The sequence below is a fragment of the Puma concolor genome, chromosome B2, assembly GCF_028749965.1.
Source record: "Puma concolor isolate L17-30 chromosome B2, mPumCon1.1.hap2, whole genome shotgun sequence".
NCBI lineage: Eukaryota > Metazoa > Chordata > Mammalia > Carnivora > Felidae > Puma > Puma concolor.
Genome location: NC_141671.1, coordinates 44,796,358 through 44,822,172, shown reverse-complemented (window position 1 = coordinate 44,822,172; position 25,815 = coordinate 44,796,358). Strand labels below are relative to the sequence as shown.

General features: G+C 43.4%; 1 protein-coding gene across 30 annotated transcripts in view; it reads right to left on the bottom strand.

The window, feature by feature from the left end:
• The window catches only part of LOC147580969 (uncharacterized), a 57,273-nt gene that overhangs the window by 5,843 nt on the left and 25,615 nt on the right, over positions 1–25,815 (bottom strand). For 9 of the 30 annotated variants that reach the window (XR_015251259.1, XR_015251266.1, XR_015251271.1 and 6 more), the window contains 2 exons: positions 22,711–22,747; positions 4,345–6,127 (listed from right to left, as the gene is read on the bottom strand). Coding sequence is in view for 6 of the 30 variants with exons in the window: in XM_086707003.1 (XP_086563129.1) it covers positions 6,056–6,127; positions 22,711–22,747 (109 nt within the window). In the remaining 24 variants the exon portion in view is untranslated. Of the gene's footprint in view, positions 1–4,344; positions 6,128–8,248; positions 8,471–15,219; positions 15,263–20,001; positions 20,838–21,700; positions 21,798–22,710; positions 22,748–22,767; positions 22,908–25,815 lie in introns of those variants that run through there. The other 21 variants (XR_015251260.1, XR_015251273.1, XR_015251276.1 and 18 more) reach the window with 9 other exon arrangements.

Sequence of the window (25,815 nt, the reverse complement as noted above, 5' to 3'; positions counted from 1 at the left end):
CTCTCTAGTTAAGAGTGTGTTTCTTGGTTTGCCTCTCTCTTTTTTTCTTTGTTCATTTGTTTTGTTTCTTAAATTCCACACGTGAGTGAGGTCAAATGGTACTTGTCTTTCCCTGACCGATTTATTTCACTTAGCATTATACTCTCTAGCCCCATCCATGCTATTGCAAATGGCAAGACCTCATTCTTTTTTGTGACCGAATAATATTCCATTGTGTGTGTATGTGTATGTATGTATATGTGCGTGCGTGTGTGTGTGTGTACATAGACACGGCATCTCTTCATCCATTCATCAACTGACAGACACTTGGTCTTCGTCCACAATTTGGCATGTATCTCTTTGGATTAGCCTTTTTGTATTTTGGGTAATGTGATTACTGGATCATAAAGTAGTTCTATTTTTAACTTTTTTCTCTTATTTTCTTTTTAAAATGTTTATTTTAAGAGAAAGAGCATGTGCGTGAGTGAGGGGAGGGGCAGAGAATGGGGAGAGAATCCCATGTAGGATGTACTCTGTCAGCACAAAGTAGGATGTGGGGCTCCATCCCAAGAAATAAGAGATCACAACCTGAGCCGAAATCAAGAGTCAGATGCTTAACCGAATGAGTCACCTAGGTGCCCCTATTTTTAAGGAATTTTAAGGAATGGTTAAGGACTTTTTGAGGAATCTCCATACTGTTTTCCACAAGGGCTACACCAGTTTGCATTCCTACCAACAGTGCACAAGAGTTCCCTTTTCTTCACATCCTCACCAACACTCGTTGTTTCTTGTATTTTTGGTTTTAGCTATCCTGATGGATGTGAGGTTAATATCTCATTGTAGTTTTAATTTGCATTTCCCCGATGATGAGTGATGTTGAGTTATTATTATTTTAGTATGGTGTCTTCTTATAATGAATTTTAAGAGTTCTTTATAGATTCACAATACAATTTCTTAGATTAGTGTTTTGCAAATAGTTTACAAGTCTGTGGCTTCACTTTTCATTTTCATAATAGTGTCTTTGGAACACAGAAGTCTTTGACCTTGAGAAAGTCCATTTTTCCTTTTTTTTTCTTCTATGGTTTATGCTTTCTCTGTCCTTCCTAAGACATGATTACCTAACCCAAGGTCATGAAGATTTTCTCCTCTATTTTCACATCATCTGTAAAAAAGGATATCTTTATTTCTTCCTTTCCAATCTGTATTCTTTCTTTTATTCCTTCCTTCCCTCTCTCTTTTTTCTTCCCCCCACTCCCCCCCGGTAGGATGGGGTCTTACAACACTGGCCAGGACCTCTAGGACATTGTTGAACATAAGCCATGAGAGCAGACATCATTGCTTTCTTCCCATTCTTAGAAGGAAAATATTCAATCTTTCATCGTTAAGGATGATATTAGCTGTATGCCTTTCACAGATGTCTTATGTTCCTTTCTATTCCTAGTTTTTTTTTTTCTGAGAGTTTTTAAATTATGAATGTGTGCTGAATTTTTCCAGCTATGAGGTTATCATCTGGTTTTCTGTTAATGTGAAATAAATTCATTGATTTTCAGGTGTTAAACGAACCTTACACATCTGGGATCAACTTCACTTAGTCATGATTTATTATTGTTATAGATTGCTAGATTCGATTTATTACAATTTTGTTGAAGTTTTTGCATCTGGATTCATGAAGAATCTTAGTTTGTAGTATTCTTTTAATTTCTTGGCCTGGTGTTGTTATCAGGGTAATGCAGGCCTCACAGAGTGAGTTGAGAATGTGTTTCCTCTTCCTCTGTTTTCTGAAAGACCTTTTGTAGAATTGTACTATTTCTTCTTTGATAGCTTGGTAGAAGTTGCCAGTGGAGGCATCTTCACTTGACGTTTCTTGGTGGGGAGGTTTACACCCCCCCCCCACCTTGAAAATTCAGTGTATTTAATAGATATAAGGAAATCCAGGGACATATTTCTTTGTAGATCGATTTGGTAATTCTCACCCCTCAAATTATTTGTTGATTTAATCTAAATGTTGAATTTACTGCCAATGCTCTCCTTATATTCATGTTTTATTTTACCTTCTTAAACATATGGAGTCTATTCTCAATGATAATTTTAATGTCCTTGTATACTTATTTTTTCATCTTATCTATAGATGGGTTTCCTTTTATTGATTGGCTTTTTCTTTAATTATGAGTTATGTTTTTGTAGTTATTTGCATCGTCTGATAATATATTTTGGCTGCCAGACAGTGAATTTTATGTTGTTTGATACTGGATTTTGTTGTGTTCCTTTTAAGTAATGTTGGACCTCATTCTGAAATGCAGTTAAGTTACTTGGAACAAATTTGATCCTTTTGAAGCTTACTTGTACTCTTTGCGAGGGTGGGTCCAGAAAATCCTACCCTAAGAATGGTTTAAAGCCAATTTGGTTCTACTATGGAAGGAATACCCTTTTGAGGACTCCAGCTACTGCATACAAGGAGGTCTTTCCACTCTGACTGCTGGGAACCAAACTATTACCAGTCTTATGTGAGATCCTGGAATTGTTTTTCCTACTCACTTCCAGTTCTTTCCTCACACTTGGTAGTTCCTCTCTCTTGCTGTCTCACTCTAGCTCCATCCACTCTGGTATTTAGATCTGTGAATTCTAGCTGCTCTGACCTTTCCAAACCCCAAACTCGGTTATCTCCTCAACTAAGAGAGACCATCAGGCTCTACTTGGGCTCTGTGCTGCCCCTCCCCAATGTCTAAAGACCAACACTTCATATAGTTGGTCTGCTTTACTAGTTGTTTAAAGTAATGTTCTGGTTATTAAGTGTAAATCTGGGTCTTTATACTCCATTCTGGCCAGAGGTGGAGGTTGTCCCGATCGACTTTAAGATTCCCACTTCTTTTGAGTTGCTTCTCCTTTCTTTCCAAACACTGGAAAGGATTCAAGTTCAAATCACAGCCTGGAATGTAGTCAGAAACGTCAACTGGACTAACATCTAATGATAATGACATTAAAGTGATTTTGTGGGAGACAACCATAGCAAACATTTTGGCTTTCAGGCCAAGGTTGCTCGCTAAACTTCCTTCTTTTCCCTCCTCTTTGAAGAGTATGTTGTCGCTTGCAAAGTCTTTATTTTGTACCTCAATGTTCTCAGCAGTGAAGAGACAGGAAAGCCGATGCCACAGCTAATCATTCACCAACGCAAGCCAGAATGCAGCGCCACATTCTCATCTTTTTACCTCTCACCATTCAGACCTGGTGATTCTATGAGTTCCTTTGGAAAATCCCAGGAGGAGGGAGCTTTACTATTCCCAAGAGAGAATCCTGTTTTCAAGCTACCTTCCAGTACCCAGGCCCCAAGTGTCCAGGATGAATTTGTGTACATAAAAAAATGCATTAACTGGCAGCTCTATTCTCAGATGATACTCCCTCAAAAATATGAGATGACCTCCCCTGTCAGGGGGGCCTGAAACCAAGTGTTTTGTGCAAGACAAAGATCTTGTGAAGACAAAGATTAGAAATCTGGGCTTTAAGCCACGCGTCACTTTTATGCTTTATGGCAGAGCGTTCCGCGTCCCTTCATGAGCCTGTGGGTCAACAGAAGTGACAGGCCTGTCACAAGCCATCAGCCTCCCATTTTTACCAGGGCTTCGTGCACAGCAGTAACATGGCAACAGCCAAAATAAATAAGAGAATGCATTGTTTGGGAAACCACTAACATTCTGCGGTTTCGACGATAGCAACTGCATAGCAAATATGTGGGGTGGTGATGGGTAACTGACATGAGTGCCTCTTGTTGACTGCACTGTAACTGCATGCTTTTTCCTTCCACAGGAATATTCTTGCCCTGTTCTTCTATGGGGCAAGAAAGGAAGGAACTTGGTAGATAGCCTTTTTATATTTATACCGACCCTCTACAAATTGGGTCGGTTATTCTGGAGCTGTACTATTTGGAACGATAGTCTTTAGCCCTATGTTGCTGTTTATTTGTTTATTTTTAAAGTTTCTTTATTTTGAGAGAGACAGAGAGAACACAAGTTGGGGAGGGGCAGAGAGAGAGAGAGAGGGAGAGAGAGAATCCCAAGCAGTCTCTGTGTCATCAGTGCAGAGCTCGACATGGGGATCGAACCCACAAAACCATGAGATCATGACCTGAGCTGAAGTCAAGCGCCGGGCGCTCATACGTATGTGGCTGTTTAAATTTAAATTAATTTAAATTTAAAAAATACTGAAAATTCAGTTCCTCAGTCATAATAGCCACATTGCACGTGCTCAACAGCTACATGGGGCTAAGTACATGGAAAGTGCAAATATGGAATATTATTGGTGAAGTTTCTATAGGGCAGTGTTATTGTAGGGCGAGATGGGTTAAGATCTGGCATGAAAATCAATCAGCTGTGTGGTCACAGACCCTTCTCTGAGCCTTTATTCCTTCATCTGAAAATAAGAAGTTGGGCTTCATAGTGAGACAGAGGAGTGGTCAGGTCCACAAAATAAAGAAATCACCAGTGAAAAGTATTCATATTCATAAGCAGTACCTGTGCTATAAGTTCACAGAAATCAATTGGTTTGAAATGGCAACTGTTTACGCAAAGTTCTTCAACTAATAATCAGCTCGTGTAAATGTCAGTGAAGCTGTCAATATCCATTGGCCATGCCCAGGCTCCCCGCAGGTCTGTCTGTGGCAAGGGTTCTCCACCGAAGCATAACTCTGAGGATCCAAGAGGCTGCCCCTTCAGCCACTAGAGCCAAATGTAGTATTAATCCTGAGACCCACACACACAGACCAGGATCCTTCTCCTTATTCAAAATAACTTGGCAAGTTAAAGGAGGCAAGGTCAGCTGGGCTAAGGGAAGGGTTGTTTACCAAGAAAATGTGAGGGTGAAGGTTGGACAATTCTCTTGTGAACGTGATTCTTATTCTATAATAAAAAATTTAATAGCTGTGAGAATGAGCTCAGGTTAATTGCCCATCCCTTTGTAGGCATCCCTTTCATCCATTTCAAATCGAAGGTCAATTAATCTTTATAGAGCATGTACTCTGTACTTCACGTGCTGATACTGTGAGAGACAGAAAAGCAGTCTCCGATGGGATTATTTCTGTGAGACTGTGACCAGCTGGCTCAGCAAGAAGGATTAACATTATAAGGCATTTAGAAATTGATACAAGACAGTTTCTCGAACATATGATGCATAGTACCCAATACGCACGAAAGGCATTCGGAGATGAAGGAGACTGGATTTATCTGGGAAGGCTTCACGTAGGAAGCAGGTCTTAAACTTTGAAGGAAATGTGGGCACTGGGGTGGCAGGGAGGAATCAGGGAGGAGATTCCAGGCCTCAGCAATGCATTGTCCTTTTTAATCCTATGTCATGTTAGGAGGCAGTTCATCAGAGTGTTTTATAGCAGAAACCATGGAACTAGACTATGTGAGTCAAATCCTGGTCCCGACATCTACTGGCGACGCTAACGTAATTCAATTCCATCCAATTCGAATGATGTTTAGTGAGTGTCTCCTCTGTACCTGTCTTAGGGCCGGATGTCGGGGGTCCAGTGGTGAACGCCTCAGGCACAGTCCCCGCTGTCATGGCGTTAACGAGAGCAGTCTATCACTTCATTGGTTCTTTTAAGAGAACGATACCCTAGGAAATGCAGAGGAACCTGCAAAGCCTTGCCCGGTCCTTGCCATCTCGGGACACAGCATGTCAGGCCAAAACCAACCCGGATTATGGTTGGCCCGTGCCTTGTAATGATGCTGGGGAGCGCGTTGACCAGGATCTGCTGAAGAGGTGATTCTGGTTTGCTCAAGCTCTCAGTGGTTTCATAGCTTGAGATGAGGACGTAATAGAACTTCCCAGCCTCACTTTCTGGGTGGGTTCCTGTTCATGTCTTCTTGCGATCTCATCAAACACTCCTAAGACTTCCTATGAATTATAAACCCCTGTATAAGCAAGAAGGGCTTCTGCCTGCTTGTTACAGGAACCACGACAATGGCTTTAAAAGCAGGGTTTTATTTTTCATGTGTGGTGAGAGTCCTGGAGCCTGGCTGTTGGGGTGAGGTCAGCCGACTCCACGATGAGGTCGAGAGCAGCCCTCCTCACTTCTCAGTCACATGGGAGGCCACGCTGTAGAACAGGGATTGAGTCCACCTTCTTCAAGGTAAAGAGGGCCCCTGAGCACCTGGAAAAGTAGGGTATGTTAAGGAAGTTTGAAGGGAAGTGCTCTTGGGGAGGGAACAAACCATGCCTGCCATCTCTCCTCAATTGCCTTTCTTTCCCTTGTTGCTGGGACTTTTCGTTCTACTGAGCATCTCATTAGTGTAAGAGGGACGATGATCTTGCTTCACTTCCTCGCTCCCGCTGCAGGCAGAGTGGCAACATGGAAGGACCGTGGGCTTCTGTGTCCAACCCTGGTGATAGTCCCAACGAGGCCATTTATAAACCAGTTGAACTAGGGCAAACGTCCTAAGTTCTTGGGCCTCATTTTCCATCAATGCCCATCTCACAGACTTGCTCAGAAGATTAAACCATGGTTATCTGACTCAATGCCTGGCATGCGGCAGGAGCTCGCTCAAGTATCCTGGCAAGTTGGATTTATTACCACCCTCTCTGAGAAGGAGCCACATCGCTGCTACTAAATTCCTCAGGCTAATTTCACATTAAGAAGGAGGCAGGATTCCCTCCAGTCTGAACTGGCTCTGCTTAGAACAATAATATCATACCATCCGAATTAACTTAAAAATAAACTAAAACAATATGAATAACACAAATATGTATCTGCTTTAAACCCTCACATGGAGCTCAAATTGCTGATCGATGGATCGTGTGGCCTTGTGAAACAGCTAAGATAGGCTACACGCTTCTGTAATAATCTCTCCAATAATTGCTTGGGGGGCAGCAAGCCAATCACTGTCGACAGTACTTGTATTGGTAAGCAGGCTTAGTGGCAGAAAAGAGAATCCACACTAAGAGTTTAAGAAGAGAGGGATTTATTACACAGTGTTAGGGAATTCACAGATTTTTCTGGGTTGGCCAGGAGCCAGGGTTAAGTGCTATGCCTCCAGGGACGAAACAGCCTGGAGAAACACCGAACCATATCTTGGGACGGTTCTAGAGGAAAGCCCGCTGTTGCTGCTTTCCGCTGCTGGCCTCTGTGACACTAGGGCTAGGCCTTAAACCTTCCGCCAGACCTGCAACCCGGAAAACCCAATGCCTCTGCCACAGTGCTCGCCATCAGATCTCATATACCGTGCACCCTGCTGCTACATGAGGTTCATTTCTGCCAGTCAGTTCCCACACATAGCGCATTTGCTTGGGGGAAACCAGACATCTAGATTCTTACTGCGAGGGAGTCTAAGAAGCGTAATATTTTTTGGTCGTATAGTAGAGGGCAGTCATGCCAGCCATGGAAAGGTTTGAGTAAGCAATATCTGGCACAGAGCACAAGTTCACCTCCAAGTCCCCTCCCACTCAGACTCAGTGGCTCCCTGCAGATTGTGCCCATGGAACTTCGCACATGTTCCAGATATCTCCCCGATTACGTTTAGTCATCATTATTTGTTCCTACAAAGGTCTTCCTTGTTCAATCGAGTCATGGAGTGGTGGGGAACGCATGGAATTTCGAGTTAGAATTGCGTGCAAATATCAGATTTGCTATTTACTAACTCTTTAACTTCGAAGGAAATCGACTGACATCCCTGAACACTAATATCTCTATTTGGAGGATATGGTGTGATCCCCACCACAGAGGCTAGTCACGGAGAGCACAGAGTGAAGTGCCTAACTGAATCACGGATACATGACATGAGCTCAAGAGATGGAAAGATTTTCTACATTTTCTAATCATTAAGAACAGAAATCGTTTTACTTCACTTCAAATTTATGTCTCCAGGTAATTTATATTTGGTATCTGCTATATGCCAGGAGTTCTGTGAGGTACTAAGATTATACCAATGAACAGGAATCTCACAAACACTCAACACAGGTGGGAAGAGGGACACCGTGAAGGTGACAATGTGTGGTGAAAGAGGGGTTGATCTTTCAGGAGTAGGGAGGAAGCCCAGGAAGATTTCACAACTCAACACGTGAGTTGGATTCTAAAGGTCGTGTGGGAACCCAGGTAGAGCAGGGGAGAGGAAGGCAATCTGATAGCAGTAACAATAATCTGAGGGTATTTGGAATGAGCAAGTGGTTCACAGACTATGTTTCAGGAAGCACTAGATGACACTGAAAATCAAGGTTAGGGCCCTACTGTGAAAGGTTTTGTGTGCTAAACTAGGGAAGTTGGATTTTACCTTGTAGTGAATGGGGTATCATGAAAAATTAAGCAGAATAATGATGGGTTCCATTTGCACAGCTTTGAACCTCTGATATAATAAGGAGGATGGAAGAAGCAGGTAGACCAGTTAGCCGGCTAAGAGAAACAGTCGATATTGTGTCACAGGTGAGAGGTGATGATGATGATGATGATGATGATGATGATAATGATGATGATGATGATGACGACGATGGTGATGATGAGAGTCTGAACTCATACAGAAAGCAATGACAAACACGGAGTCAGTGAAAACTATTTAGGAGACAGAACTTCTGAGACTGGGTACCTAGTTGGATGTGGAAGACCATGGGGATTGTGACACTATAGTTTAAGGAAGAGAAAATTTGAAGGAAGGGAGCTGTTTTCAACATTTTAATGTGCCCTGGCATATACAGGTTGATGTGCCCAATAAGGCGGCAGACCTATGGGTCTAAAAGTAGAAAGAGGGACAATAGATGTAGAGGTCTTGCTGGCATATGGAAATAACAGCCATAGCAACTGATGTAAAGAAGTTCAAGCCAGAGGAGAGTAGAGACCCCAATAAAGCCAGTTTGTACGTTGTGCACAGCAGTGTGCTGGTAAATCTTAGCAACAGTTTCTCTGGGAAGAAATGTCTTCATTTTTAGTATTTGCTGGTTTCCATAATGTAAATATTCCCACCAAAGCCAATTTCCAGCGGCCGGTGTGGCATCACTGAACAGGAAGTTGGGAAGAGATAGTTGGCTCTCATGAGCTGGGACAACACATTACACACACCACTTCTTGTGCAGGTTACACCTCATGCAGGGGTGCTGGTCTAAGGGAGGCAGGGCTGGCATCCATTCAAGTCTACCCAAGAAACCAGCTGTTGTAGGGATGCTGCTTAGGCAGGGGGCACATTATTCTACTCTGTTTACCCAGACAGTTCATCGTTTTCTAATTCTGAACCCAGAATCCAAGAAAGCTAGGGATAGAGCTTTGAGGAACACCAGAATTTATACAATGGAGAAAGAAGATGCACCAAAATGAAATAAAACAAGAAGAGTGGGCAGAGACGGCTCAAATCTAAGCATGCCCCCTTTCTCGCTGGACGACCTTGGGCAAGTTACTTTACCTCTCTGAGACTCAGTTTCATTATTTAAAAAAATTTTGAGAAAATACACCTAGCATAAAATTTAACATCTTAATCCATTTTTTTAAACATACAGTTCAGTGGCATTAAATACATTCACGTTGTCATGCTACGTCACCACCATATACCCACAGAACTCTTATCCTCTTGCAAAAGAGAAACTCTGTACCCATTAAACACTAACTCTCCATTCCCTTTCCCCTGGCCCTTGTCAACCACCATCCTGCTTTTTTGTCTTGATGAGTTGGATTATTCTAGAGACCTCATAAAAGTGGAATTATACAGTTAATGTCATTATTTTAAAAATGAGAATAACAATACCTTCTTTGTAAGGTGACTGTGAAGATTCCAACTAAATGCAGAAAGCATTTCACACATGCCTAGAGAAAGCTCAGATATCATTTTTCACATGTTAAAGATGATGGTTAGATAATTATGGGAGACACACGGATGAGTATCTGCCTTCAAGTACCTGCCTTCAAGGTCCCTGCCTTCAAGGACTTTCAGTTCAGTAGGAAAGATTTCATATTTTCAAGTAACTATTAGTCAGAAAATGAAAACAATTTTAAAGTGCTGACAATGTTCTTTGGGAAGTTGTAAAAGTTAGATATTACTGGCTAAGAAGATCTGTGAAAACTTCCCAGAAAAGGAAGAATTTCTTTGAAGGATTTGGTCCAATGGAAAGTGAAAGAGACACTCTGTGAAGAGGGATTGCACATGCAAGGACACTGTATCAGTCAGCTTGGGCTGCGTAACAAAGTACCACAGACTGGGAGGTTTTAGGACAGACATTTATGTCCTCACGGTTCTGGAGCCTCGAAACCTAAGGTCCAAGTGCCAGCATGGTAGGGCTGGTGACAGCTCTCTTTATGGCTTATGGATGACAGCCTTCTCTCCATGTCCTCATGGGGAGGAGAATGGGCTCTCTGGTGTCTCTTCTTTTGATATAAGGACGATAATCTAATTGGTAATCTAATCTATATGATCTCATTTAACCTTTTCTTTATAGAACCTATCTCTAAATACTACCACACTGGGACTCGGGGCCTCAACATATGAATTTTGAGAGGACACAGTCAGTCCATAATAGGCATGGGAGTGGAAAAATACCTTTATAGGGAACATTCAGTGATATGGTTTGGATGGAGCATATGGGGGTTGAAGGTAGAGGCATGGAGAAACAAAATTATACCTGGGGATCGTGTTGGAGACTGAAGAAGGCCTGGAATGGCAGCTAAGATTTATAAAGTGTATTTGGTCTACAGCAGGGAGTTTCTGAAGGTTTTGAACTAGGAAGTTGCAAGGTCAGAACTGTGCTTTGGGAAGATGATTTTGGCAGTGGGGGATTTTACAGCCGCTCCTGCCTGTATTATCTTGGAGCAGAGAAGGAAGTGTCAGCACTAACAGGTTAAAAAGCTAGCTCAGAATCTCCCGACCAGACCTTTCGAGTTGCTTCCCTGAATGCCAGTCGGTGTCTTGGTTGACTGGTAAGGAAGGAACATGCGTAGGGGGCACAGGCCCTGGGAAGCTCTTGTGAAAAATCAGTAGGAGGGGCATCATCCTTGGACCTCCTTCAACCAACGCTTTCCAAGCATCAGTCAACCCAGAGCAAAACAATCCCCTTTACTTCAGCAAAAAGGTTTTGAATAGCAGCTATGGATCTACCGACCAAAATAACTTAGTTTCTTGCTGACTGCTGAATACACAGCACAGCTACCTGATCTCGCAATGCATGAAGGAAGTATCTAGTTCTCCGAGTTGGAAATCGTCAAATCTCAATTAGAGAGCTCTACAGGGCAAGATTACAGAACGGAATGCCTCCTCCCCCCCTGGGGGAAAGTTCTCGTCAGCCTCTTGAGGCAATAGGTCCCAGCAGCCACCGCGGACAGCGACTAAAAATAGCCACAGTATAAAACCCCAGTCCCGGGACCTCTGGAGGAAACAGTTCGCCCAGAAAAGAAGCACAGGCTGAGATAAAGCGTTGCCTGGTGTTTCATAACACATCATCAGACGTGATGTGTGCCCTGAAACCACTAATGCTGACCTCACCAGTTAAAGTGGATTTACTGGATGGGAGCGAAGGCCCTTTTCTAACCACGACAGGCTCGGAGATTATCTAGTGGGAGCCCTCAGTTGACAAGTGAGAACAGTGAGGTGGTCCTTGCTCAGCACCACATCCCTCTTCCATCTGAGCACTTTCCTCCTTTCTTCAGCGCAACAAACACTGACTGGTTCAATCCCTCGCTTGATTCAGTGTCCGGTGTTACCTCCTCACCGTCCAAGCCGGTGGCACCTCCTGTTGCCCTGTTCCCTTATCTTCTTGTTTCCTTTCCACCCCTGGCATTGCATTTGACTGTTTTTGCCTGTGCTGCTAGGATGCTGGCCAGCTCCAGGGGCAGGGGCTTTTGCCTATCTGGGGTCTGGCACAGGAGTGGCCGTACGGAGTGTGTGGTGTGTCAGGCAGGGCCCTGCTGTCTGCATTCTCCAAACCTTCCGTAACTCCGATTGGTTGGACATTGTCCCTTCCGGGTTTGGCCTCTGTTTCTTGTTATTTCTCTCATATTATCTGTTTTCCTCTATGTTCTGAAAGATTTTCTTTATTTTGCAGCTCTATTTGATTTTTTATATTTGGCAGGTACGTTTTTAAAAAAATTTTTTATATTTTACTATTTTTGAGAGAGAGAGAGAGAGAGAGAGAGAGAATCGGAAGCAGGCTACAGGCTCTGAGCTGTTAGTACAGAGTCCGATGCGGGGCTCGCACTCACCAACCGCGAGAACACGACCTGAACTCAAGTCGGCCGCTTAACTGACTAAGCCACCCAGGCGCCCCAGCAGATACATTTTTAATTCCTAATAATTCTGGCCTTATTTTCTAACTGGTCCTTTGTCAAAGGGTCCCATGCCACCTTATGAAGGCAGAGAGACAGAGGAAGTCAAATCAACCAACCTCACTTCAGGGTGAGCAGGAAGGGAGCGGATTTCCAAACGCCAGAGTGAGCAAGGCTTTACCCCGGTGCTGCCATGCCCATACCGTGAAGCTTGAGCTCTCCCCCTGCTCATCAGATGGCTTCCTGAGAAGAACCTTCCATTTAGAGCCTGGAGGTAAAATGTCACCTCCAGCTGGGGGAGGCATTTGGCTGTCATCCAGTGTGGTTGTTCCAAGACAGACTTTGAATGAGTCACTCCACTTGAACCCCACATTGCGCTTCCCACCCACTGGCCATGTGCTAGTCTGCTGTTTCTCCAGGGTCCTGGCAGGAAGCATGGTCCCCACCTCCTCTGTAGCCCCCTTGGGCTTTATTCTGGGCAATAGCTTTCTGTGTCCCCTATCACCCGTTGGCATGCTCCTAGCTGCCTTCTCTCCTCCACAAGTTTGTCTACATCCCTTGTCTGTTAGTGACTTTGTCCATTTTCTTTATTCTTGTGAGAATTTGTCTTTTTCATACTTTCATATATTGCTTCTCAGCAGGAGGGTCTCAGGAGGGTCTGTGGGCAGAAATCTGCCAGTAATACTTCATGCACAAAGGGTCCTAAATATAAACATAACATGATTGGTTTGACTGCAAGATTTTCTTTTTTTCAGGGAAATCTCATCATGCTAGTCTTTCATGAAGTACATGGTGGAAAATACTGGATTACTTTCTGGTATCACGTTAGCCCTGGGACCTGGATGTGTGAGACGTTAACCACGTTTACTGAATGCTTGTGCAGAAAGAGGCCGAACATATGGGTCCTAAATACCACCTCACCCCACCCAAAGAATAGACCCACTTCACAGCCCGGATGCCTAAGCTCAGAGAGTGACTATAGTGGAAAGAAAACATAGGCTGAACTCATTGCTAACCGAGTGCTATTAGTCAAATGAATGTACCTGAGTCCCAATTTCCATATCTCTGATGTAAGAATAATATATACTCTTCCTACTTGGTAAGGTAACCATGGGTATCAAAAGAAAATATAGGAGACAGTATTGTGTAAAATGTAAAACACTAACCAAATACAAGGGATTGCTGTTGTGAGATTCAGCTGACATGTCACAGGAGTTACAGCATGAAAGGGAAAGCCATTCGAGCATTCTCTAAGCATATCATGTGGCTGGTTACCCCATCACCCTACATTTATAGATGTCCGCAGCCACGGGTCACAGGGAGGAGCACTTAGAAAAAAAGGAGAGAAACCCCAACCCAATAATTCGTCCCCAATCACACTGATATAATGGTAGAGGCAGAGCTAGCAAGCAGGTCTGAAATAACTCAGTCCCACAAACACCGACTGAGCCTCCAGCATGGGTTTGCCATGCCGTCAAGGGGCTGGAGCATGGTTTCAACGCGGAAGAAGCTCGCAAGTGCTCAGAGGAGAGAGTAACAGCCATCACTAGTGCAGAAGTGACAATTACTGAATAGGTTGTTCAGTGAAGTGCTCTAGGAGTTCAGAGAAAGAGCCTTTGTTGATAGCTGAGACAGAAACGTTTTGGGTAGTTGGTATCTGCCATTTTCAGAAATTCTGCCTCTTCATCTCAAAGACGCCTCAATGAGATTATGTATATTACACACACACACACACACACACACACACACTTTTACATACAGATACAAAATACAGTAAAACCTCGGAATGCGAGTAACTTGCTCTGCGAGTGTTTCGCAAGACGAGCAAACGTTTCTAATAAATTTTAACTCCATAAACGAGAGACGTCTTACAATGCGAGTAGTATGCGACGTCACAGAATCACAACTGAGCCGATGGTTCTTGAAGTTCACTTTGATATACAAGTGCTTTGGATTACAAGCACGTTTCTGGAGCGAATTATGCTAGCCAACCAAGGTTTTACTGTATATACTTCTGATTTTTATACACATATATAATATGTATGATTTAGGGAGGCTGTCACTCTTTTCTTACTTCTTCTTTTTGGTTATTTTTAGAATAATTTGGGATCTATATACAGATGCAAGTGGAAGAATCTGCTGCAAATGTCAAAGACAGGTTTTGACCTTAAGAGCTTTAAGAGAAAGGGGGACCTACCAGGAGAGGGCATTCTGCCTGAAATATATTGGCTGCCACCTAAGCCAAAGTGCCTCAGAGCACGTACATTCCTTTCATGGCAAGGAAGTAGAAAACACCCATCTTCTTGGCAACAATATTTATTTACTATTGAAATATTATCCTTGTGTTTGGAAGGTTGATGCATCTATCAGTATTTTCATTTCTAAAATTTATAGAGCAGTAAATTGGTCTGGCCTCTGTTAGTAACTCTGCCCTCAGATGGAATGATTCAATCTTGGCAATTAGCGGGCACTGTCTCCCATTAGCAGGAGTAATGACATGATGCGGTTGAATATCTCAGGATGCCAAGTTTATTTGGTGTTTGGACCGATCGCATACTCTCTTGGCTTCCATCTCTTAGAAGATCTTTTTTTAAAACATCTCCCCATTTTATTTATGTTAGAAAATTTGATTTAACCAAAGAACTAGGGCCAGAGCACAGAGCATTCAACAGCACAAGGGCCAGTTAGACCACTCTGCAGTAGTCCACAATGTGAGGACAGTTATCTTCAGTTGAGTAGATGAGCTTTGGTGGCTCTGCATAGGGATATGGTCCCAGGGACTCACAGGGACCCAGAGGGATGTAGACAGGGATCAAGGGGCAACTAAAAAACCAGCCTGCTGACATCCATGTGGCTCAAAAATGGTTTGCTGTTGAGGATACACACAGTCAATAGCCATGGTGCGGTCTCCTAAGACTGGTGATTATTTCCAAAAGCATACCCCACAGAACACTGTTTCCTTGACACAGTCCACAAAAAAATGGATCCTATGGCTAAAGAACTTTGAGAAAAATTACCCACGATTTCCTCCTCTTACAGATTCGCAGCACACATTGGCCTCTGAAAGGAGCAAAGAAATCAGTCAAGAAAACTTGAACTTGTAGAAACCAGCATGTCTCAACATTTTGGAAAGAGTAACTATAACCTTCCATACGGTGGAATCCATGTGTCCTAAACTTTCTGACTGAGGCTATTAACATAGTACATCAAAAACTAATTTGATGACAGGGGCACCTGGGGGGCTCAGTTGGTTGAGCATCCAACTTTGGCTCAGGTCATGATCTTGCGGTTTGTGAGTTTGAGCCCCGCACTGGGCTCTCTGCTGTCAGCACAGAGCCCACTTAGGATCCTCTGTCCCCCTCTCTCCGTGCCCCTCCCCCATTTGCACGCTCTCACTCTCTCTCTCTCAAAAATAAATAAATCTTAAAAAAATTACTTTTATGACAAAGAAGAGACAATTTGAGTCTGTATGAAATCTATAGTTTTGCCCCTGAGATGATTTAGCCAACCCAATGCTTTGCCACTTGTTGAAATTTCTTCCCGTTCCTAGAACCAGCTTGATGGCTTTTGCCTGGACCTGAAGGTTCTATTGAAACTAGGACTCATACCTGTGTCTGTTGGCCTCCAAAGCCCAGATTTTTTTAAATTTTTTTTTAACGTTTATTTATTTTTGAGACAGAGAGAGACAGAGCATGAACAGGGGAGGGTCAGAGAGAGGGAGACACAGAATCTGAAACAGGCTCCAGGCTCTGAGCTGTCAGCACAGAGCCTGACGTGGGGCTCGAACTCACGGACTGCAAAATCATGACCTGAGCTGAAGTCGGCTGCTTAACCGACTGAGCCACCCAGGTGCCCCCAAAGCCCAGATTTTTAACTGTGTGTTGTTCTACTTGATATATGAGTGCACTTAAACTCCTTCTCTCTGAAGATAATTCAATAGTTGGGGGAATCTCATTGTCTTCTGTTACCCAACGTCCCCTGCCTGCTAGAAATGAAAAAAGAAACGAGAGAGAAGGAAGAAGGGAGGGAAGGAGGGAGGCAGGGAAGGAGGCAGGAGTAAGTTCTTGTAGAAGCATAGGTAAGATTTAGCCACAGGAATACTTTTGGGCATTTGTAACATTTGTTTGCTTATCATTGTCACAACTCCCAGGGAGATGTTATGCTTGGCCCTACGTTTAAGACATCATTGTTTGAAAGATGACAAACGTGTATCTCCCCAGGATGGGGAAAGGGTGGCAAGATGACTGTGAGTGAGATGGCCCAGCTTCAGCCTCCAAAGATTTTCCGGTGGAGCAGCCTCTAAGCCTCTAAGCCTTCTCAGCCTGCATTTGCAAAGCAAAACAGCAAGAGTGTAGCTGGCTAACCTGTACCAAACCTACCTTTCCCTAGGGGTTGCAGGGTTATTGATACAGGAGGCCTTTAGGAAAGTGCTTTTGAACAGCAGCCTTCTTTGTTTTCCTCCCTTGTCCCTGCCCACTCTGAGTTTTAAATTCGCAGATTTGAATTCTCAGATTATGTATGCCCTCTACCAGGTGAGGAGAGCTCATTTGCCCTGCTGTTGTGATGGTCTAGAGCGTGAATTCCTATGGCTAAGCCACCATGGTGTGACCGACTGAGCATTTCAGGCTCTCTGCCCGTTCTTCCCCCGAGAGGCATAGAGCACCTGATCAAGGAATAGGTTAGACTCTTCCAAGCTGTCCCCACTGCCAGCCTGAACTCCTTTTCCAAGCAAGGAGGGGGGGAGGAGGGGAGGTGGGGGGGGGGGGAAGGTTCTGTCCTGCGCTTAGGTTCCAGGAATTGAACTGGAAAAACAGAGCTGAGGGTGAGCAGAGCTGAGTGGGGGACAGCAGGTGGCAGCGAAGATGGAATTTGGAATAAGGAGGCAAAGAGTCTGGGAAGGAGATGTAAGCCGGATGGGAGGCCAAGGAGCCCACAGAGAGGCCATTTGAACTTGGGAGGGTGGAGAAGAGGCAGAGGACGAAAATATGCTCGTGGCAAGGGTTAGGTGAGGGGCAGGGGCAGATCTAGGTTTCCCGGGGCCCGAAGCTGGGGCAATCAAGGAGCCTTCCTAACAAACGGTTATACAATTATGAATATAAAATTAGACACGGAAGCGAATATTCATTTGCAGTGAGAAAACGAATCAAATTAGCAACTTAAAAAAGCTGTCAAGGGGGCGCCTGGGTGGCTCAGTCGGTTGAGCGTCTGACTTCGGCTCAGGTCATGATCTCACGGTCCGTGAGTTCGAGCCCCGCGTCGGGCTCTGTGCTGACAGCTCAGAGCCTGGAGCCTGTTTCAGATTCTGTGTCTCCCTCTCTCTCTGACCCTCCCCCATTCATGCTCTCTCTCTGTCTCAAAAATAAATAAACATTAAAAAAAAACTTTTTTTAAAAAAGCTGTCAAATACCACAAATATCAGAAATCCAGAAAAGTGACTTACTGTTTTATTAAGTACCCACCACCCTTCTCCAATACTTTCTCCCCCTGCGTTTTTTGGACTACATACACTTTGATTGTTTCTCCATTTTACAACAATCTTGTAATATACTTTTTGATAAGACAGGAGAAAGATAATTTCTCCACTAATGCAATTATCACTGTTTGATTTTTAGAATTGGGAGTTACAAAAATGTAATTACTTATAGAACTACAACAAGTTGGGGCGCCTGGGTGGCGCAGTCGGTTAAGCGTCCGACTTCAGCCAGGTCACGATCTCGCGGTCCGTGAGTTCGAGCCCCGCGTCGGGCTCTGGGCTGATGGCTCAGAGCCTGGAGCCTGTTTCCGATTCTGTGTCTCCCTCTCTCTCTGCCCCTCCCCCGTTCATGCTCTGTCTCTCTCTGTCCCAAAAATAAATAAAAAACGTTGAAAAAAAAATTAAAAAAAAAAAAGAACTACAACAAGTTGATAAACTATAAATATATAAAGTGTATTTGGGGTACTTCCCCTTAAAAACGTACAGTGCCTTTGTTACTGTATATGCTGCATGACTGAGTATACTTCTGATAGGAGAGAACTTCTGTTTTGAATAAGCATTGGTAAGAACCAAACCCTCTGCTTGCAGTTTTCCATATCTGGTAACTGGGAGAATTCTCCACAGACTAGCTTCTGGTTACCTATATTTCAAACCTTGACTCTCCTCTTTGATACACATACGTCTAGTGCCTAGTGCCATGGGACACATTTATATTGCACTAGACCCCTGACCTTGCTCCTTTAGGTCAGCACAATGGATGGCAAGATTATTACCAGAAATCAGTCCTTCATGAGGACATCTAACAACAACGTCATTATTACCAGAAACGACTTAGAACCACACAAATATATCCCACTGAACCCAAACTAAATATATTCCTCAACTGAACTTTCCATTTTGTGAAGTCCCCAAAATGCCCAAGGCCACTCCAATATAATCTTTTTAAAATATGTATGTATGTATGTATTTATTTATTTATATATGAGAGAGAGAGAGTGAGAGAAATTGAGAGAAGGAAAGAGAGAGAGCAGGAAGGGGCAGAGGGAGAGGGAGGGAGAGAATCTTAAGCAGACTCCATGCAACTCGGATCCCAACATGGGGCTCAATCTCATGACCGTGAAGTTATGACCTGAGCTGAAATCAAGAGTCAGGCACTTAACCAACTGAGCCACCCAGGCACTCCCAATATAATCTTACACTAAAGAAAATATGATGGAGGTGAGGTTGCAATGGAAGGAGACACTAGTCCTAACTAATTGCTGCTTGAATATCTCTTGATTGCAAGTTTGACAAAAACAAATGATTACGTGAACTCTATCATAGGTCCTTTTCTAAACCTTGGAAGGAACCAGTGCAAGGGAGGGGATCAAGGATCTTGAGGTTTATTAATGTCACAATCAATCCTGCTTGGGCTAGGTCAGAGGGCTGGTTCCAAGCAACTTCCTATACCAATTGGGTATTTAGACACAGATTGGTCAGTCCTGACCTTTCAACAGTCTTACCCATGAAGGCTGAGCCATCCCGGACTCCACACTTCCTCTGGGCATGCGGTAAGGAAGGGCACCAGGCTCTGTGATATCTGTCAGGAACACCCACCTCCTGTGTGTTAGACTTCACTGCCACATGCTTCCATTTAAGGAAGCCACTGATAACAGAAGGACACTGCCACTACTCTAAATGGACTGTGTTTCAAAGCACCTTTATAAAAAATCAGCATGGGGTATACACCCAACTGGAAGGGAAAAATCAGTGTTGAGGTAAGAAATGAGGTCTCTGGGGACCACACTGATGACCACGCAGGCTCAAGTAGAGGGTCTGCTTCCAGGACAGGAACACCAGGTGATCAGACATTAAAGAGACTTTTGACCTTCGCTACCCTCTTAGCGCCATTCGTGAGCAGTCAGGTTGTTTGGGAGCAAACGTGCTAAACCTTCATCATGTTTCTTTTGTTTCCATTGAGGTAGAGTTGATGAGCTGCTCTCGCTGATGAGTTTACTTTAACTAGGGAGATCTTCAGGTGAGGCAGACAAGATAGCAACGGAGGATATCGGAGGAGAAAGTAACCTTAGAGATTATTTTCATTGCACAGTGGAGGGAATTAAAGTCCCAATGGGCAAAATGACATATCAGAGTTAAGGAAATTGGTACACACAGGTAAAGGAACCCAGTTTCATCCATGGAAGCCAAGTCCACTTTGTTTCTTTACCTCTAAAGCAAACTGTGGTTTTCTTGAAATCCTAGTGGAGAAGATGGTTCAGGAAACTAAGGAATAATTCTGGCACCCTCCCCTCGGCTCCCACCCTAACCCCCACTCCCACCTACCTCCCCCAAAGTGTCTACACCTGCCTGCACACAGTTAGAGTGATTGTTGAAGCTTGTATTTGTAAAGCAATAATAGCAAATATGTATATCCATTGGGCATCATTTATCCAGGGCTTCTAAGGACCAGGGCATGTTCGAAATTTTGTGGATACTGTGTATCAGGAGAGAAGAATTAGATGTGGAAGACTGCGGTACCTTGATGAATACCAACTGGTAATAGAGTATAATTTCAATTTTGTAAGATATGAAAGATAAAAACCTGGGTAGAGCACAGGGAGGAGATATACCAAACTCTTAATAAGGGGCTATGTTTGCATAGTCATCTTACAAGTGTTTGTCACTGTTTTCTTCTTTAAGTATGTCTAACTGTTTAATACTAGTTTCAATGCATCAATACAAAAAATTAGATACAGGTTTTATAAAGAAAATAAAATAACCTTGGATGTGTGTGTGTGTGTGTGTGCGTGTGTGTGTGTTTCAAGTAGTCTCCACGGTCAAAGTGGGGCTTGAACTCATGACCCTGAGGTCAAGAGTCACATGTTCTACCAACTGAGCCAGCCAGGTGCCCCTACCTTGGATATGAATAGTAATTAAATACATTTTTATCTGGCTTAGTGCTTTAGTTCAGGTGCCTAGTTGTAGAAACAGTGAACAGACCCACTGACATTAAGCAAATCTCCACAAAAGATCCTGAAATCGAGAAATGGTTGCCCAGAAGGCCAATGTTTTCTTGGTTCCCAGCACTGTGGAGGATGAGCCCCCCAAGTCCCCGACTCTGTGAGTATTTCATGAAGTCATACTTCCTCTGAGTCAGTCCAGTGTGACTCATGCTTCCCACATCTGCAGCGGAAGGAAGGGAAGGAAGCAAGAAAAATAATAATAACTTGGTTGTTATTGTATCCAATAAAGTAAATTTCACTGTGTTGGGCCAGAGGGTAAAATTATAGAAACCAATCTTTGCCAAAATGTGAAATGCAGTACGCTGCTGGATCAAGTGTTTCATTTTCTTAATTTTTCAAACGCCGTCATTAAAAAAAAAAAAAAAAAAAAGGTTTATTTTCTGACCTCTTGCCTATTAAAAGGGGGCAGCTAATTCTTCTGGCAAACTTTGTGGAAACTTGACACACAGTCTTGGGAGTTGCATTAAAAATGCAAGAGGGCATTTTACTCTCAGAGGAGAGCAGGGGTGGAGGGGCTGCGTGCTCACGGCTCCAGGTCAGCAAATGAGGAATTATTTATTTATGGAAAGTGGGGCTAGGTGTCAGCAGGGTTCTGGGGAAGCAGCGTGCCCAAGAATGGAGCACTCAAACGCAGCCGATAAATTCCTTCAACCCTGATGACTTGTGAGAGAGTTTTGAACGTGGTTTTCATCGTCAGTGATTTTTCAAGTTGTATTGTGGATTCAAGCGGCTGATTTCCCACTTTCTTTGACTTCAGTAGGATCAAATTTAGATGGTAGCTTTCATTAATTGTGCTGTAATCCTAGGAATCCCTGGAGCTGCGTTTTTACACCTTGAATAACTTTATGGCCCCCAGAGACAAACCACGTGAGAGAAATAGATGACTGTTCAATGAAAGAATCAAGTTCCCCAAAGCATTCTCAGCCAGCCTCCCTTGAAGAAATCTAGACCCTTAGCATTGGCAAATAGGTCTGTTCTCCGTATGTGAGGCAAAACATGACCAAGTTTCCATTTACATTTTACCTGTGCCGTGAAAGTTCATGATGATAACGAAAGCAAAAGAATTCAGAGCCGCAGCATAAAATTTCCAAACGTATATAAATTCCTGGAGAGGCTTACTCTAAAAAAAAAAAATTTTTTTAATGTCTACTTATTTAGGGGGGTGGGGGGACCATGAGTGGGGAGGGACAGAGAGAGGGAGACACAGAATCAGAAGCAGACTCCAGGCTCTGAGATGCCAGCACAGAGCCCATTGTGGGGCTCGAACTCACGAACTGCGAGATCGTGACCTGAGCCTAAGTTGCCGCTTAATAGACTGAGCCACCCAGGCGCCTCTGGGAGGCTTACTCTTGAACACAGTGATGATGCAGGTAAAATCTGCAGTTTCCCCATGCTGCCTCCTGTCTCTCCTCCCTTGCCTTCTCTTTGCACACCTTCTTTTTTTATTATTATTTAAAAAAATTTTTTTAACATTTATTTATTTTTGAGAGACAGAGCACGAGTGGGGGAGGAGTGGGGGGGGGTGGTGGTACACAGAATCCAAAGCAGGATCCAGGCCCTGAACTGTCAGCACGGAGCCCGACGTGGGGCTCGAACTCACTGACCACGAGATCATGACCTGAGCCGAAGTCAGACACTTAACTGACCGAGCCACCCAGGCGCCCCTCTTTGCACACCTTCTTCCAGCATTACTCTTGGAAAAATATCTGGCAAGTACAGTCATGTCAAGACATAAATATGGTTTGAGGTGGTTATTTTTTTATCCGGATATTTGCTTTTTTTTATTAATCAAAAAGCCTTCAACTACGGCAAGGAATTCCTTACCGAACTTGATTTTCCCCCCAGATTCTAGATGGGGATGCCTTTTCTCTCAACTCCAACACAAGCATATCAAAGCAGGCAGTGTGCCTTATTTAGCTTTGCCAACCCCATGAATCTAGGAACTGAAGGATGGACGGTCATTCCCTCTGAGCCTGCAGTGACAAATTAGGACGCCCAATGCAAGTTATATACAGAGAGCTTTTCTGCCTTACCTTGGTGCCGTGTGCCAACAGGTGAGGGAACTGGCCTCTGGAAGAAAAGGAAACACAGTTGAAGGGCATTTCTCTCTTCCTCCTCTCCATGGTTCAGATGTGTTTCTTCTGACCTGCCCTTGATGTGGGTCCTAACCTCAACCTCTTCTAAGTGCTACCTCCAACTGTGAAGCAACTCTCCCGTCTTCTCTTCGTAACTAGAACATGAACCGGGCACATTAGGACTTTGCCTTATTCGATTCGGCAGCACTAAAGATAGAAAATGAATCTAACTGCCACACCTCCACTACCTCAAGTCTTTCTCTCTCTGAATCCATCTTTTTTTTTTTTTAAGTGTATTTAATTTTTTGAGAGAGAGAGAGAGAGAGGAGGAGGAGAGGGGGAGAGAGAAAGAGAGAGAGAGAGAGAAGGAAGGGGAGAATGTCAACCAGGCTCTGCACTGAAAGCCCCAGTGTGGGGCTCCGTCCCATGAACCGTGAGATCATGACCTGAGCCAATACCAAGAGTCGGATGCTTAACCGACTGAGCCACCGAGGTGCCCCTCTCTCTTAATTCATCTCGATCGCATTTTCTAGAGTCACAGGTATCTGAGAACATGGCAGATAAACAAATGAAACCCCTGGTCTATTTTTACGGTCCAATTATTTGCCTGCCACATGTATGATTCTAGGCTAGCTACTTAAAACTCCTAATTCTCACTCTCCTCATAGTACATGCCTTATAAGGCGATTGTAAGGGGTAAATGAGCCAATGGATACAAACCACCTAGCACAGTACCTGGCACACAGAAAGTACTCAATAAATGTAAGCCATCATCATTATCATCATCAATAATAGCATCACCATCCCATCCAGTAGCAACTGGTTGGGGCTAATAAGGCAGTTATTCAGTATAATTCATGAGTGGCCTAGGTAGAGAGTGGACCTCCCCTCCAAACTTTATTTTTAGGGACCCCTGGGTGGCTCAGTTGGTTGAGCGTCCAACTTCAGCTCAGGTCATGATGTCACGGTTCATGAGTTCGAGCCCCACGTCGGGCTCTGTGCTGACAGCTCGGAGCCTGCAGCCTGCTTCAGATTCTGTGTCTGCCTCTCTCTATGCTCCTCCCCTGCTCACACCTTGTCTCACTCTCAAGAATAAATAAAGAAAAAAAATTTTTTTAACTTTATTTTTAAAAATTTTAAATATTGCATTAATAAAATACTGTTCACCTTGCTAAAATATTTTGAACATTGTCTCAATTCTCTCAATGGAAACATTGAAATGCTATATTTCCTCATGAAATACATGAAACTTATACTTCGAGATAAATAAGCTGATCTCGCTGAGGTTTCAAAAATTTCTTATTGAAAATCCCTGTGAATTCTACACTCCTAAATATACCCTTACCTGTCAGTCAGTGACCATACTCCTTGGAAACACGAACTAGTAAGCAAGGGAGAGTGTGTGCCCAGAAGTGTTTGTCTGGGCCTCCCACTTGATATTCTGTGTTTTATCCAATGAAAGAGCAGGTGGTGGAGAAAAGGTCTGGGTCCGAGGTCTGGACTCTAGCTTTGTCTCTGCCACTAAGGAGTGATGGAGTGACCTTGGACAAGCTCACCGGGCTTCTGCATCCTCACCCGGCAAAGAGGCACTGAGACTTCATACCCTCATCCCCCTCGGGCTTGGATGGTTTGTGTTTTGTGGATGATGAATTTGCTTCACTCCTCTCTTTTTCTTTCCATTTTCCCATCGAGAAGGCAAGGCAAAAGTGGTAACAAGCAGGAAAACAGCGCCCTCTAGGGTTTTCCCGAGGCGTGCCTGTGTTGAGGATGTAAGGATGAAAAACACCCGGGGGAGGGTCTGGGGGTTCTGAATTTCCTAAGGCCTACAATTACTTGTCTTGCGTCTTTTTCTTTTTCTTTTTCTTTTTTTTTTCTTATCTGCCTCACTTCTTAAGTAGACCTTACTTAAGAGTTGTTTCTACCTTGATGGGTTGAAATAAATTTGTTTTGAAAAATTACAAAACCGCAAAGGAATAAAACTAGCAAAAATGAAAATTAAACCCCCAGAATAAACTTGGAGGTGCAGAACCCCAAATCAAATAAGAAATTATTGAAAAAGCAGAGAGGTTTTGTATTATGTATTATGTATTTCAAATATAAGTGTAACGTGTTTCATGAGGAACGATAACGTTTTGATGTTTCCATCGAGAGAATTAAGACAGGGTTCAGAATATTTTAACAAGATAAACATTAGTATTTTATTAAAACAATATTTAAACAGAGGGGAAGTCCGTTTAAGTTTATATTTTTTGAGTTTATTATTATCCTTCCAAAAATGAGGCAGAAATCAATAAAAAGGAGCATTACTGTCTCCTAGACAACAGAGAAACAGAATGTCACAAATTACCTGATCTAATGCTCCATTGTATAGATGACGAAGTTGGTAACCCAGAACTTTTATATTTAATCCAGAGTTCTTGATAATTTCTGGAAGAGTACTTAGACTAGTAAGAGCAATGCTAATATTCAGTGTAAATAACAATGAATATGAACTCATTATGAATCAAGCATCCTGCCATGTTTTGCGGGGATTATCTCATTTAACCCTTGCAATAGCTCAATGAGTTCATTACCATTGTTTCTTCCCTTTTACAGCCAGAGAAATGGAGGCACGGAGGAGTCAAGTAACTACCCCCAAGTTTACAGCTTATCAATACTCCCGGGCCTTTCATACACAACCACAAATCTATCCCACATTCAAATTCGTAGATATACACTCAGATAGATGCCGCTAAGCTTTTTAGGACCTCTGGTTTCGTTTTGAAACAGAACATTATTTTGGTTCCGAAAGCTCTCCCTGACCATTGTGAAGACAAAATGAGTCACAGAGAGGTGGGAGGAGCCCTAAAAGATGGGTGGTAAATGGGGCCCAAGGAGGGGATGGGAGATGGCTGACCTTGGAATTGATCAGTTAGGGGCCAGCTCTTTGGAGTGAGGTATAGCTTCAATTTCCATCATAATCTTTCATAAAAATTAAGGGTCCATTAAGCAAGTATATATATAAAAGGAAAAAGCTGAATGCAGGTCGAATCTTTACAAAACTCTACGCACATGTGTTTATCA